Raw genomic sequence first — 14,959 nt, forward strand, 5'->3', positions numbered from 1 at the left:
CCCGAGTTGTCATCTTGGAAGTGACGTGATACATATATTGTAGACTGCGAATCAATTCCACCTGATCCCAGAATTTCGCGACTCTTTTCCGGCAACGGTCAACATTTGAACAGCAGCCTCACGCACGTGTTACCAGCATGTCACCGCGTCCAAGCACACCGAAGCTTTGCCAACAGCTAAGCTACACGCAGATAGTCGGCATCTTTCCATCTAAGTTATCGGCCCTTTAGCGTCTTACATTCTACTATGATTAGATCCCAGTCGTTGGGATCTACATCTACACTGAGTGACTGCGAAGTCTAGCCGAGTATCCGGCCATATCGCCTCTAAATTCCTATCTAGATTGCACGCTATGCCAAGGTGGCCAGATACACCATCTCCCACCGTATTCACTTGGCAACGATATGTTATACTATAGCTGTCGCTTGGAGACGTAATCTACAACGTACACATACAATTTCGGAACAGCTGTGCTTTGTTTGCTCAGGGATAGCATCTATCATTCTAGAAAGAGCAAGCCGACTAACATCTAGGAAATACTTGACTCAAATCATCCTCACGAACCTAACACATCCTTGCTCTCCTCCTCCTTGCCCTCGCTATCGCTTGCGCAAATTCCGCATTGGAATTACCGCCCTTGACACTTGTCTTCTCACCTGGCCAGTTTTCCTCCTTGGTGTTGTCCATCTCCGCATGCAAGATACGAATCTGGTGCCTGATCACCTTGAGCAGTACATTGTCCTTGAGGTGTGCCGGAATTTCCACGGTCGGCAGCACCATGTTGTTGAGCGCTGCTTCCTCGTCTGCTTCGACAGCCTCATCAGTCTTCTTCTTTGTCTCTGAGGATGAAGTGGTCGGGGGGAGGGACTTGTGGCACGTAGCGCATTTCGCGGTGCATGTGCAAAGCTCTTCCTCCTTCTCTTCTTCTTTCTTCTCTTCTGGTTTCTCTTCTTCGTTGTCCTTCTCTTTATCCTCGTCTGCAGCTTGTTCGGCATTCACATCCTCGTCCTCGCCCGTAGCCCCCCTCACCAACCCCAAAAGCGCCATAACAAACAACTCCTTCAGATAGGCGAAACTGAATCCCTCAGTCATCTCTGCCACAACATCCACAACATCCTCGGGAAATTCGACCTCTCTCCCTACCAGTTTGCTTCTCCAATACTTGGCATACGCCTTCCTCTCCTCCAACTCCGGAATCTTGAAATGATACTTCCTATCGAACCGGCTTGGCCTCTTGGCAATCGCAGGATCCAACCTGTTCAGGTGATTTGTGGAGCCAATCATCAAGATACCGTCGTTGGACTCCAAGCCATCAACCTCGTTGAGAAAGTACGACCGGGTCTCATCCTTGACCAGGGAATCCAGATCCTCGAATATGAGCAGACACGGTGCTTGGCTGCGTGCCAATTTGAAGATTTCGGAAATGGCATATTGCTCCGTATTACACTGTGTGCTCAGACTCTTGATGTATAAACTGGGAATGGCGTCTTCCCTCGCATATAGCGCGTTCATCAGCGCTTTGATACTGACCGTTTTGCCGTTACCAGGCACCCCGTGTAGGATGATGCCACGTTTCCAGGGCACACCGTACGAGGCATACAACTCCCTGTTGTCGAAGAAGCCCATCACGTCTTCGATGAGAGACTGCTTGGTGGTGGGGTTGAGAATGACATCGGCCCAGGAAGATCCCGACACCGCTTTCCAAAGTTCTTTACTCTTGTCCCAACATCCGTCGTCGAAAACGAAAATCTCGGAGTGTAGCTGCGACGTCCATTTCCCGGCTGCCAGGATCAAAGCATCGGTCTCGGGACAGTGGCCGTTTGCAACACTGCCAGAGCTGCGCGGGTACAGGATGTAAAACACTTTATCCATTGACTTGAGCATATCGGCCCAGGTCACGTAGTAAACAATAAACTCGTGATCCTGCCAGATATACTGAAATCGCGCAAACCGATAATGATCAATCAAGTCTCCAGGATGCATCTTCTTCTCCACGCCCTCACCAACAGGAACCCACTTCCTCGTCGCCTTGAACTTTTCATCCTCGGCATCCAGCGCCAGCGTCGCCTTATCCGCAGCTGCAAATTCGAACAAAGAGCATTTTGCCTCGTCGACTTCCGTGATGTGGAAGTCGGGGTAGGTGCTGCGGAGTGAGGTGAGGACCTTGTTGCGGGTTTCTACGCGGTCGCCGCTGCAGTGTTCGTCGAACGTTTGATCGACGTAATTTCTTTTGCTGGTCGTGGAGGAGAGGAGGGTGCGTGCTGCCGGCATTTTGGGTGGATGCAGATGGGTGAATGAGGTGGAGGATATGACTATCAGACACGAAGGATGAACAACCCTTTCTTCAACGAAGGTAGGATGCAAGATATTGAAATCTCTGCCAACACAAAACTCAAAATGACAGGAAACACACCCTTATATACCCCCTCATACTCCTCACATCATCATCGCCTTCACCACTTTTCCACAGCCGCAACCCAACATATCCGCATCCAGCATCCCTCCAGGCAGCAACCCCATCACCATGCATACACCCTCTCACATCCTACCAATCACCCCCGCCTCGCTAATGCACTCTCCAGCTTCTCGCGTAAGCCATACCACCAACGAACCTACCCATCACCGCCTATCTTGTGAGAGAACCAGGCAGTAGAGGCAAAGCCTTGACACAGGCCGCACACAACGCCTTACTCTATGCGAGTGCGACTGGCTGGCCGTGTGCGGCCTCTTCTCTACTACTATCGGCGACCAGCTATACAAAGGACGGTCAAGGGTGGACTAGTTCGCTGAATGGGCTGGCTGCCTGGCTAGCGGTGGCGAATACACAGAGATCGAAAGATGGTTGGAGCGGTGTTTGGTTCGGAGTGAAGTGGCAGAGGATGTGATGGTGTGCGTTGCGTTGAGTCTTACATACATGTGGGGACCAGTTTTTATTCCCCGCGTTGGTGGGAGTGGCGGGCTAGGCACCCAGCTTTGTAGCGGGGGATGTGCAAGGCATCTGCAGTTTATGCGATCAGCCTATGCAAGTGAAGGAAAGAGTAGAAAGATAAGATCTGCGGTGAGTAAAACATGGGATACGCAGGTATCTTGGCCGCGTATACGACACCAAGGCAAATGTATACGCATGCGTCAGCCTCACTATTTTTGTGCTTCCAAATTCACTGCATTTCTCAAGACTCAAGTAGAAAGATTCACCACATTTGCTCAAACATCAGATAGACAGATTCATTTCATTTGTAAATGCCTATCAAATCTGGGGGCATCGTCGTAATCTAGCTTTCCAGCTGAACACGCCCCTGCGACGCCAGCCAATCTTTCAGGCTAGCAAATCGCCCCTGCTATCTTCCCTAAATCGTGATATCATGTCGAAGTTGTAATAAGTCGAGTCGTTTCTGTACAAGAAGAGACCACTGCTTAGTGGGCTTGACGTCCGCCCTGGGACTCGTTGGTGATGCCGATGCGTTCAGAGTTCTGTGGAGATGCATGTTAGCAGCTGCGGTAAAGCATGAGGTATGATGGCAGTGGATGGGGAAAGCTAGGGTTGCAGTGTGTACGAACCTCGCTCGACTGGACAGATCCCTCCTTGAGGATCTTCTTGACAACGTCGTCCTCGTTGCTGGTGCCGAACTCGTTCTCCATTTGGCTCTTGCTCGCGGTGTTGAGGATACCCTGCTTGCCGTGCCTGCAATAGAAGATAATCGTTAGTTGTCATGTTCTTGTTGTTTTGCCAAACACCTCAGGCTGGCGTCATAGGAACAACCACTTACTCAGGCACCAGAATCTTCCATCCAGCGACAACCTCAGTCATGGGAATGCTGCTGTCCTCCCTCCACTTCTTGAGCATCTCCTCGCTCTCGATGAAGACGGTGAATTGGTCGCCTGAGCTACCCTTGTAGAAGACCTGGGTCTGAGCTACGTTTCCACGGGCCATTGTTGCGGATTGGTGTATTGTTTCGTTTGTTAAGCAAAAAGGTTGTAGTGTTTGGTGTTGATGGAGCTGAATCTCGTGTTTGGAGCGTGAGAGACTGGTAAAGGGTTTGGTGATGATGTGTCGATAGAGGGGAAGCTTTGGAGGGGCTATTTAGCTTTCCACGACAGCTCGTGAGCTTTGACCGGACCTACGTCATAGCCAAGCTCGGACTAGGAGCAAGGTAAAGCACACACACGCAGAAGGTTCGCAAGCCCTCCCTCTTACTGTGCCTGATCGGACTGCACGGAGGCTCATGCTGAAACATTAATCTCTAGCTCCATGAGCGCCTGTCTTGACTATCGTGTTCACTTTGCTGTTTTGCTTGAACAAGTGCGGGAGCAACAACAACAACACTCATGTTGCAAGCCGAGGCCCTGTGATCACAGATCCTACAATTCCAGAATAATGCCACGTTGCATGGCATATTGCCGCTCTAACCATGATTTGATTGCTACTATCCAAATATACGTGTCTTTTGCAATGTGCCCCTCCATCATGCGATCGCGTGCCCAACCCCAGCCGATGACGTCATATGGATTGCAAGCCCCAACCCCCAAACGAGGCTGCGGGTGTGCCTTGCATTAATGCTGATCCGCCATGATGTTGTGCATCGCCACCGTCGTTTCGGTCGTAGTATTCATGTCTCATACTTGCTATTACCACAAGGATAGCTTCGTGACGTCGTGATAACCTTCATAACATGGAACCTTCCTTTGCATCCATCTAACAACCATCCAGAAGTACCGTGAACGAAGACAGCAATTGACGTCAGTCGATGGCGTTCATCTAAAGAAATTAAAAATCCGGCTTTTGCTCTTAAAGAACTTTTTCGAGGGTGTAATTGGTGTCATCTCAGGCCTCGGCTCGCGGTCCTTCTTTTCTTCCCGCTTCACCCTCCTGTTCTCCGCACTCCTTCTTACACCCACACAGGGAGTTGGCGCGTGCAAAGCAGATGCTGTTGATCCATGGGAGATACTCCTCTTTGCTACTCGATTACTCGACTCAGATCGTGGGAGGTTGATGATATGTGTAGAAAGACGACGAGTCTTCTTCGGCTTGGGTGCAGGTTTATCGTTTGAATGTTCTGAACCTATCGCACGGTTGGCGAGACGTCGGCGTCTGCTTGAGGGTCTTGGGTCCTCTACCTCGAAGTCGGTTGGCAAAAATGCGGCTGGTGCGGTGTGAAAGTCCACGACTGCTGGTGCTGGCCTTCGGTCGGTCGCCGATTGAGCTCGTAGGTTTCTCTGAGACACCTTGTGAACGCGGCTACCAGAAGAATCTTCTGATCGTGAGTGACTCGTGTTCGAAAGGCTAGGGGACCGACGAGAAAAGTTGCTGGCGATGCTTGCCATGCTCAGCTTCCGCATCACTGAATTTGCCGAGGCTCTGATTTGATTCTCCATTCTGCGGTTTGACATGCCGGGAAATGGCAGGAGGTCCTTTGTCCATACGTCTTCCAACTGACTCTCAAGGCGAATGCGCTCTGCGCGCCGAGGAGCCAGCGTAGGGACGTGATTCGTGGAGAGATGCGATTGCGATCGGGTAATCATGCTGGGGGAGAATGTGGGAGGCACATCTGGCAACTTCTGTGACTGTGTGTTTTTGATAATCACCTGGCTCATGTTCGATTTCGAACCCAGCGTCGCCGCTCGATGAACTGACATGCGTCGCACTAGACTGTTCGCGTGGCCAAAGACAGGACCAAGAGACTTGAGATCTAGAGATATCGATGTATACATGTCCTGCATGGTAGGTTGGCCTTCGACGAAGTCGTGTGTTTCATAAACAATACGTTCGCGTAGTTGTGTCTTCCACACCTCCTCTTCCTGCGAGCTGCAGGCACTGAAGATGAGTTCATGTAACCGATGCCCATGTTCAAAGACGAATTTCCACGTGTGCGGTGCAGTGTGGCACTGGATACCCCGGCCATTGTTAGACTCTTCGATGCTAGCATTGGCGAGCCCAATCGAGGCGACTACGGTGTAAGGCGAATGAAACCGGCTAGCCGTTGCAAGTACAAGACAAGATTTGTACAGAACGCACACCAAGTACGAACCCTTAATGCGATCAGGTGTCTGGTATGCCACGTGGAGTGCACCGCATAAAAGCACATGCCCAAGCAGTCGAAAGACGAGAGCTTTCGATATCTTCTGTTCTTGAAATGCTAGTCGATCTTGTAGCTGCCATGTAATCTCAATCAATCGTCGTGTTTGGGGATCGTCTTTTGCTTTGTTGACCTCTCGAATAGTCTCTTGCAGGCGAAAAAGGGCCTTCTCAAGCTCAGCGTGCGCTTCCGGATCATCGTAGACGGGGGTGTGACGGCAAAGATCATCAAAAAGTAGGGGGTACTTGCAGACCCTCTGGATGGGTTTGATCAAGAGGTCGGGAAAGCTGAGTGCTTTCCTGCTACCCGCCTCGCGATTATTCTCTGAAGCTACTACCTTTTGTAAAGCTTCTACACCTCGCTCGTACTCTTGCCAGCCATGCAGCCCCTTGCACATTGTAGTCAAATCCTGTGACATTGTTGTCCAATGGGCACCATATTCTTCATAAGTGAAGAAACGCTTCATGTGCTTGTTGAATATCTTGGCAATGTCTCCGGCCGTCTCGGTATCGGTCACCAAGCCGTTTGGTCTGCGATCTGGCGATCGCCCAATCTCCAGAGAATGTCTAAGCCTTCTCGCGGCTCTGTGTTCGGCAAAGCGTCCGGGTACGATATCGGCACTGTGGAAGCGGATGTGCTTGGCTTTTGTCACTGGGTAACTCTCTTGATCTGCGCTCTTGGTAAAATCGGCCTGAGGTACAGCTTCGTGAAGATCCGCAAGCAGGTCTTCGTGGAGTTGTAGAATCTGTGAGATGTTTTGCTGTATGGATGACTTTGTGTTTCCTGATAGAGTCGGAAGAGCCGTAAGGACCATAAAATAGTCGTTGATGAGAACTTTGAGGTCGGCAATGTAGCTCTCTTCTGAGGAAATCAGTTCCTCTACGACCTTGCGGCGCTGTAGTGATCGAAGCCATGCGTTCTCGTCAAGTACAGGCCCCAACGCACCACAATGGCTCTCGAGTGATCGGCGGACATCCGAATAGTTGCTGCTTCTGTTACATACGCGGGTCCTGCCATGCAGACCAATTTCTGACCGCGGTGCAATGCTTGCGCTCCCAACCGTCATGGAACCGGTCTTTATCGCGGTTACGTAATCCATCGAAGACGACATGGAGTCCGAGGTCCTGCACATGGACACTGACGTCCGTCTGGCTGGAGGAGAGAGAACAGAGATGCCATCAGTAGTATCGAATGACAAACGAGGTACGTTGTGCAGATCATCCTTCCAGCGCTGGGCATGTCGACGTTTCAAGGTACTCATCCACCGCCGAAACGGCTGCGAAGGAACAGCAACCGCGACAGGCACTAGCTGATCAACCTCGTGTGATTCACCACTAGTGTTATCAGAAAAGCGAACTATTGGCAGGGGTACATCTATGGCTTCGTAAAGGTTGAAAAACTGGTTCTCATCGAAATGGTGTTCATCAACGTCCATGGATTCTCGCAGGCTTTCGCTGTCGTAGGAAGGCGCCGAGGCATGCTGTGGTTTGTGGTAGTCTCGCGCATATGGGTAGGACGGTACTGCTGTCCGAGAAAAGGACGGTGGAGGTCGGTCGGGGCCGCAGTTTCGCTTGCGCGGTTCTTCAACGAGGTGCCTGGTGCTAAAGGGAAAGCCAGTCTTGTCAGGGACGAGGTCGAGCAGCGACTGAGAAGTGAGGGGCGCCATGTTTTCGGTGCTGCGGGTCCAGTCTCCAGTTCGATTTGCGCCGAGCGTATACAACGAGCAGGCGGAGCCATTGCGAATCGTGATGTCGCTCAGTGGTGCGAGCAGTGCATCCTTGGGGGGCGAGTAGGCATTGAGGTACGGATTGTCGCTGAAGGAACGCTTGAGCGGGCTGTGCGGCCGAAGGGACAATACATATGCCATGTCAATGGCGGTGATGGGCTCGACACAAGGCGAGGACGTGTATGACGACTAGAACGGCATGGGATAAATACTACTGCATCCAACGACGATGACTGAAGGAAAGACTTGAAAACAGCAGAGTCGTCAAGGAGCTTGATGAGGCATGACGGATATGACTACTGGCTACATGTATGAACGAAGAAGAAACACGTCCAGGGAAGGGTCCATGGGCAGTGCGAGCAGGCGGCGATCTCTTGGGCAGGTAATGGCGGTCTTTGGGGAGAAGGGTCCAGTCGGGGCAATTTGAGGCATAGACTAGAGGGAGCCATGGACACTTTGCACTAAGAAGGCTTGTGGTGAGCCGTCGTTGAGGCGCGACTAGGGCATGGTGGCCGCGTTGTTTTGATATATAGTTTGGTAGGCGCGAAGTCACCATGACGGTAGCAGGAGCATCTAAAGGCAGGGGCGACTCGGACAGGGCCATGTTTGATGGTGATGACTGCATGTAGCGAGTCATCGGGCCATTCTGACCATGGGTTTGGTGTTTCAAGCTCCGCGCTCTGACTGGCATGAGGTCCTAGACATGACCCTATGGAAATGGATGGCGTGAGTGAAGGATAGCCAAACTGGACTGGCGGGTTTTGCCCCGCACCAGTGTCTGGAAGGCGCGTCTGGTCGCGCAGCTCAAGCTTTCCTACCCCACATTCAATCCGAGCTCCAGCAGCAGCCAGCGACAAGTGATAGACATTTTTCGCCATGGACGATATTCACGCGCCGACAGTCTCCTCGGGCCCAACTTCGTCGGGCTACTCCAATGGCATTCCCAAGGAGCAGTTGTCGCTGCAGGAGCTCATGGCCGAGAAAGACCGAGTAGAGGCAGAGCTCAAGGCCCTAGGCCAGGTGCTGGATTCGGTACGCATCAATGCAATGAATCACGTGTGTCGATCTGGTTGTCTGATGTCTTGCTATAGCACGGCGTCCACATGAACACTGGCCTGACTACCTTTGACGGCTTCCCGCGCAGTGACATTGATGTCGCTCAAAGTATGTAGTATGCGCCACCCACCACAGGAGCCTGGTGCTGATCCCTCGCAGTACGGACAACGCGGGCGCGCATCATACGGCTGAAGAACGACTACAAGGACCTCATGTCGCGCATCGAAAAGGGCCTCCACGAGCACCACGCGCGCCTGGCAGAGCAAGCCAACAACCCCGCGGCCGGCCAAACACAGGATGCAGGGCTCGGTGCACCGCCTGCGGCTCTCGAGGCGCCCTTTGCAAAAGTCAACAGCGTCGTAGCAGGGAGCCCGGCCGAGACAGCTGGACTTAAGATGGGCGATACCATTACAAAGTTTGGATGGGTGGACTGGACAAACCACGAGAGGCTGTCGCGCGTGGCAGAGGCCGTGTCACAGAACGAGGGGGTACGTCATCTTACCGCAACCGGCAAAAAGACCAAACTTGAGACGCTCGGAGGCTCAGACTTTCGCAGCATGCACAGCGTGCACTAGGTGTTGAAGGCAAAGGCAGTCTGCAGACAGCTAACATGTACTTACAGATCCCCATCACGGTCAAGGCGCTGCGACCCAACGCATCGGGCGGACCAGCAGAGAGTGTGCAGATGCAGCTCACACCACGGCGGAACTGGGGCGGGCGAGGGCTTTTGGGCTGCCACTTGCTGCCCATGTAGCTTATCTGGTATGGCATAGCATTATCAATCAAACCAACAGCAGGCGTAGAATTACCAAACCGACAACACGGCATGGCTGGTGTGGATAAGGCGCAATGGGCGAAAACAGCGCTTGCTGCGTGGCGCACTGGGCTTGGGTCAACAAGCACTGCATGATACCCGGCGTTTGTCTTTATTTGAACAAATGAAACTTGAATCGAGCGAAAGAATCTTCTCGCGGCATCACGTGCCGATTGCCCGAGCAAAGGTCCAGCGTTTGTTTGCAGCCAGGCAGTTGTTGTTGTGGAAGCCTGTGGCTGCCTAAAGCGCTGCCTTCTGCCGCTGAGGTCAATTTTGCGGAAGGTGAGGGCGCCAAGGGATCCACACCGCCCGGGGCCAACACTTCAGCGTGCACAACAAAACCTCTTCTTGCCCCTCTGGAAGCAACAAACGCCCGCAACCTTCCCCACTCTTTGCACAAACGTAAGTCTGCACCACCGCCTTTTGCTCAAATCGCCCGTGCGACCTCAACTAACACTTTTGCTCCTACAGCTTCTGCGCAATACCCTTCTCCCACTCCCACACACACAGCACATCCCCCCCCCCCCCCGCCACAACAGTAAATCATGGCCGACGCTGCAAGCACCGTCCCTACCTTCAAGCTCGTGCTTGTCGGTGACGGTGGTACCGGAAAGGTGAGTCGCCAAATTCTGCTGCGCTCGCGATACGCTGCTGGGCCATTGCGCCGGCTGCGCGGTCGAGAGCAGCCGCATATCTACGCGATAACACATGACTAACAGCTCAACCACAGACGACCTTTGTCAAGCGTCATTTGACTGGAGAATTCGAGAAGAAGTACATTGCGACGCTCGGTGTCGAAGTCCACCCGCTTGCCTTCACCACCGTACGTTGTCCGCTTGATCCACTCGCCCGATACGGCATACTAACAAAGCAAACAGAACCTTGGCCCCATTCAATTCGACGTGTGGGACACCGCAGGCCAGGAGAAGTTCGGTGGTCTCCGTGATGGATACTACATCAATGGCCAGTGCGGTATCATCATGTTCGATGTTACCTCGCGTATCACATACAAGAACGTCCCCAACTGGCACCGTACGTTTGCGACGCATTCCTTTAGCTACCCATGACTAACATTCTCAGGTGACTTGGTCCGTGTCTGCGAGAACATCCCCATCGTCCTCACTGGTAACAAGGTCGACGTCAAGGAGCGCAAGGTCAAGGCAAAGTCCATCACCTTCCACCGAAAGAAGAACCTCCAGTACTACGACATCTCCGCCAAGTCCAACTACAACTTCGAGAAGCCCTTCCTCTGGCTCGCCCGGAAACTGGTCGGTAACCAGACGCTCGACTTTGTTGCCGCCCCGGCTCTCGCGCCTCCCGAGGTTCAGGTCGACCAGGCTGTGCTCGATCAGTACCGACAGGAGATGGAGAACGCCGCCCAGATGCCTCTTCCCGATGAGGACGATGCCGATTTGTAGATACGGTCACGAGGTCGCTCCTGGCCACGGCTAGGACTGTAATGGGTTACACGACACGACATGCAATTCCCGACACTGGGAGAAGCAGGAATATGCAGCTTTCAAGAGCTTAGGACTTTTTTGGCAAAAACGGGGCAGCATGCGGAGGATTGGGGAGGTATCCAACATGGAGCGCTGGAATAGCCGGCGTTTCGACGAAATGATCAAATACAATTCTGTTCTCATGTTCAATGGGTACATTTATCGTCGATGAAGACGTTTTTGGTTCTACCTAACCAGCGTGGATCAAACATCCATCGTCAGCCTGGCTTTCCCTTTCCTACTTGCCCGTCGCATTAGATGATCCTTCGTTATCGTTGAAATTGCCTTTTTTACCCACCTTTTCCCCAGCCAACTCATTAGATAATTATATGGGTATATCAATGCCCCTCAGTGACTCCGATGACCTTTCTTTTTGTTCTTTTCCTAATTTATACTTTGGAGGTTGCGCAAAAAAGAAAAGGAAAACTCACTACAAAACCGCCCGTTGACAAGATCATCCCGAAGAGAAACGGGCGCTTGCTTGCTTATCCAGTACTAGACAACATGGGGAAAAAGACATTTGGCTCGTTATACACGAAGACTAGAGATGGGAAAAACGAAAGTAATAGACAGGATAAGACAAGACATAGACAGTGATGAGCAAACAGTAATGATACGAAATTTCATGGAGCCAAAACATGTGATCAAACGGACCCTGTGGGGGGAACATCGCGTGTGCCATAATATTGGAAATGTCGAGGAAGCGTGATTTCCCTCTCGCTGTGGTGCGCGTCAAACGCCCGCTTTGTTGACCCCCAAGACGGAAGAAGGAGAAGACGCCATAACTCGGGGAAATGCGGAACGATGAGGGTGCGAATTTTGGAATTTGTTCGATTTTGAGCATTAAGATTTCAGCATGCTGTGATGAAAGGTCAATTCTGTTTCCTGAGTCAAGACGAAGATATACTTACGGAGCGATCAGCTGAGCATATTGCTGCTGTGGGACATGGCTTCCCTCCTCGATGACGTTCCGGATAACGTCGTGTTGGTCGATGTTGCTCCACAGATGGATGCTCATCGCCTTCTTGCTGTTGAAGAGCGTGTGGGCTACACCGCGGACCTGACCGAGGACAACATTGGCAATGAGCCAGGTGTTGGAGTATTGTTGCAGGGTACCAACATCGAGACGAATCGATTGCTTTATGATGTCGTCTTGGCCGTCGGGGACGAGGAAAGACCAATAGGAAAGATGCACAACCGATGCCATGACGACGACGCAGGTGAAGAAGGGCGTGTGGAAGAGTAGTTGTCCGGGTAGTCGGATGAGGGAGGATATGTTTTCAGCAGCCGTCAAGCACTTTGCCGTGTGGATCTCCCGTGTTTGCGTTGGGAGGAGTACCTGTCCTGGTTGCACACAAATGTTTACACCTTCAACTCGTCCAAAGCCCAGACTACTTCTTGGTCTATGCAGCATGATGGTGCTGCCAGCATTGACCATGTGTGCTTGAAAAAGCACCTCGTCGACATGACCATCGTTATTCACAATGTCCATCTTGGACGTCGGGAGGTGCAACCGCCAGTTGCATAGGTACTGGTCCACCACATCGACGGCATGGTATTCAAACGTCGAGTCGAGACGCGCGCATTCGAAGACTTTGCCCAAGATCCGGATGGCGTCAATGAGGTAGGTGAAGGAGCTGAAGGTGACGAGTGAGGGGAGAAAAGCGGAATCGTCATAGTCTTGGAGTGTTGATGGGTACGGTATTTGCTGATGACTGTTAGTGTCGGTCTTAATCATGAGTGGCACAGTCGCCGCGAAGGGAAAAGTGATATGCAGTCAGATGATCCCGTCCACACCCGCGGGATCTATACGCCGGACCGCACATGCGGGAAACACTGCCAAGCTCGGTTGACAGGTGTCAGACTAAGCGGGTGGGGGCCTTGAACTTACACCTGAGAAATACTGGCTGTTCTCGCATGGAAGCGGAACATCAGACACGACATCCTTTAGTCTGAACTGCACACCTGGGTTGACGGCTGTCATCATGCCATTGGCCGTGAACATGGACCACCACGTTCTCCGCCAGCTCTCTTCTAGCTGCGGGTCGTTCTCACCGTGCATCAGGGCAAACTCAATCCGGTTAAGACCAATCTCCAGGGTCAGGTTCTGAGCTATGGCAAAGACTTGTGCGGCTCGAGGCACCTCGTTATGCGCATGGAGACCAATGGAGAAGAGGAGCAGAGCTTGGACCGACCACGCATCCCTTGGAAAGTTACCGTTGTTGATCTGGCGGTCCAAAGCTTCCTTGTACATTGCAGTTGGTACCGAGGGTATGTAACTTGACCCGATGAATTGGATGGCATATTCCAGGAGCGGGGCATGTCTCTGCTTGAAGAGATCCGCTAACCTCACCTCGGGCAGGCAGAAGGGATGTGAGTTGTAAAAGTAATGGTAAAAAGCTTGAACCGCAGTCTCCGGACCATGGTGACCAAAGCGGTTCAGGCGTGCAGTTCCGTTCAGGTTGAGTTGAGCAACTGGTGGCGCTACTGGACGGACGCCAAGGCCATGAGTCGGGGAGAGTTGATTCAGGTCGCCGTTATAAGAGTACTCGGGTGATGGAAGGCCAGCACCCGCATGGATGACTGGAGCCTCGGAAACAGATAGACCTGGTCATGTTAGATGTTAGAAAGGTCGCCGTCGCCAGTTCACGCACCGTTGACCGTCGCCGGCGCGCCATTCTCGTCCTTGTTCTTGCGCTTCCCCTTCCAGCCGCGTCGTGACTTAATGTAGGTACATTCCACATTATCGGTCCTACATCGGGAACACCGTACTCCACCGTCGCATTTAAGATGTCTGCTCCGGCACGGAACACACGCGACTGCGACTGAGGCCCTTGTTTGTTCGTTGTTTGATTGCCTCTGGCTGTTCTTCGGTGCAGGCTGTGAGTTCCCTCTCCCACCATCAGACTGGGGCGTCTGTGCAGGCGGAGTGCCGCCATTGACGCTACTTTGCGTGGTAACACTGGTAGAAGGCGACATGTGAAGTCGGAGCGATGATGATATGGGCGAAGTGGAGTCGGATGAGAAGTCGCGGTGGCCGCCCCAGAAAGCGGGATCCACGCCACCCGCCATGGAAGGGGCGCCCGTCATGGAGTGGGCAGGCATCGACATTGCAAGCAGCGCTTCTCGCAGTCGTCCAGTATTCACAGCGTCCGAGTGAGCGCGGCGTTGCAACAGTGCGTCTGTCGAGACGTTGAAGGTCTAACGGGTGCGGGCTGCTAGTACTGTTGACGGTTGCACGTGACGCCCTTGGTTAGCGCTGGGAATGGGAAGGTGCCAAACCGATCCCGAACCACCCTTTACCCAATCGGCCGGCTTCGCCCCCGACCAAATGTTTGCAGCCTCAGCCTCTTTGTCGGCCCTCTGAGATCTGCGACCGTCTTCATTCAGCTCACACCTGCCATTGTGCAACCCACTCGCTCGCACCGTGGAAATGGGCGGACTACCGTTACGCTATCATACCGTTGACTCCTGTTGCCCGCAGCGCAAGCCCACCGCTGTTGAAACGCCTGGCTGGCGAATCGGGACACGCGAGCTGCCTTCTCGGACGAGCCGTCGTCAATTACTGGGCCGTTTAGTGCGCGCAATCAATCCGTCACCGCTGTCTCGCGAGGCGACGTTCTAATATACGTCCGATTGCGCTTCTCAACCTGTCTTATTAGAGCGCTGGGGAAATTCAAATCCCCTCGCCACACGTGATCGCACTTCCATCGTAGGGTAGCGCTTTGAGGTCATGTGAGTGATGAGTAAAGAGATTAGTACGACCCCGACCCAGCTGGAGTTACTCGCT

The 14,959-nt window shown here is 52.7% G+C and overlaps 6 protein-coding genes across 6 annotated transcripts; 2 read left to right on the forward strand and 4 right to left on the reverse strand.

Moving 5' to 3' along the window:
* Positions 1-564: 564 nt before the first annotated feature.
* PtrM4_116670 (SpoVK, ATPase AAA+ class) lies at positions 565-2,271 on the reverse strand (the record flags this gene model as incomplete). Its single annotated transcript, XM_001935029.1, has 1 exon — positions 565-2,271. One exon carries the CDS (start codon positions 2,269-2,271, stop codon positions 565-567), a length of 1,707 nt encoding a protein of 568 aa, XP_001935064.1.
* Positions 2,272-3,414: 1,143 nt separating this feature from the next.
* On the reverse strand, positions 3,415-3,931 carry PtrM4_116680 (SBDS domain containing protein; the record flags this gene model as incomplete). The annotated part of the gene is made up of 3 exons (XM_001935030.2): positions 3,415-3,471; positions 3,559-3,682; positions 3,768-3,931. The coding sequence occupies 3 exons, from the start codon at positions 3,929-3,931 to the stop codon at positions 3,415-3,417; spliced, it is 345 nt and encodes a 114-aa protein (XP_001935065.1).
* An 821-nt stretch (positions 3,932-4,752) lies between these two features.
* On the reverse strand, positions 4,753-7,941 carry PtrM4_116690 (Rho guanyl nucleotide exchange factor; the record flags this gene model as incomplete). Its single annotated transcript, XM_066108228.1, has 1 exon — positions 4,753-7,941. The coding sequence occupies one exon, from the start codon at positions 7,939-7,941 to the stop codon at positions 4,753-4,755; it is 3,189 nt and encodes a 1,062-aa protein (XP_065961413.1).
* Positions 7,942-8,676: 735 nt separating this feature from the next.
* On the forward strand, positions 8,677-9,610 carry PtrM4_116700 (DegQ, Trypsin serine protease, typically periplasmic, containing C-terminal PDZ domain protein; the record flags this gene model as incomplete). The annotated part of the gene is made up of 4 exons (XM_001935032.1): positions 8,677-8,832; positions 8,892-8,964; positions 9,016-9,344; positions 9,479-9,610. The coding sequence occupies 4 exons, from the start codon at positions 8,677-8,679 to the stop codon at positions 9,608-9,610; spliced, it is 690 nt and encodes a 229-aa protein (XP_001935067.1).
* A 605-nt stretch (positions 9,611-10,215) lies between these two features.
* Positions 10,216-11,088, forward strand: PtrM4_116710 (GTPase SAR1 and related small G protein; the record flags this gene model as incomplete). The annotated part of the gene is made up of 5 exons (XM_066108229.1): positions 10,216-10,284; positions 10,401-10,493; positions 10,549-10,702; positions 10,751-10,758; positions 10,858-11,088. The coding sequence occupies 5 exons, from the start codon at positions 10,216-10,218 to the stop codon at positions 11,086-11,088; spliced, it is 555 nt and encodes a 184-aa protein (XP_065961414.1).
* Positions 11,089-12,076: 988 nt separating this feature from the next.
* On the reverse strand, positions 12,077-14,280 carry PtrM4_116720 (putative c6 zinc finger domain-containing protein; the record flags this gene model as incomplete). Its single annotated transcript, XM_001935034.2, has 3 exons — positions 12,077-12,877; positions 13,061-13,776; positions 13,824-14,280. 3 exons carry the CDS (start codon positions 14,278-14,280, stop codon positions 12,077-12,079), a joined length of 1,974 nt encoding a protein of 657 aa, XP_001935069.2.
* Positions 14,281-14,959: the final 679 nt, after the last annotated feature.

The sequence above is a fragment of the Pyrenophora tritici-repentis genome, chromosome 6 (genome assembly GCF_003171515.1).
Source record: "Pyrenophora tritici-repentis strain M4 chromosome 6, whole genome shotgun sequence".
In the NCBI taxonomy this organism is placed as follows: domain Eukaryota; kingdom Fungi; phylum Ascomycota; class Dothideomycetes; order Pleosporales; family Pleosporaceae; genus Pyrenophora; species Pyrenophora tritici-repentis.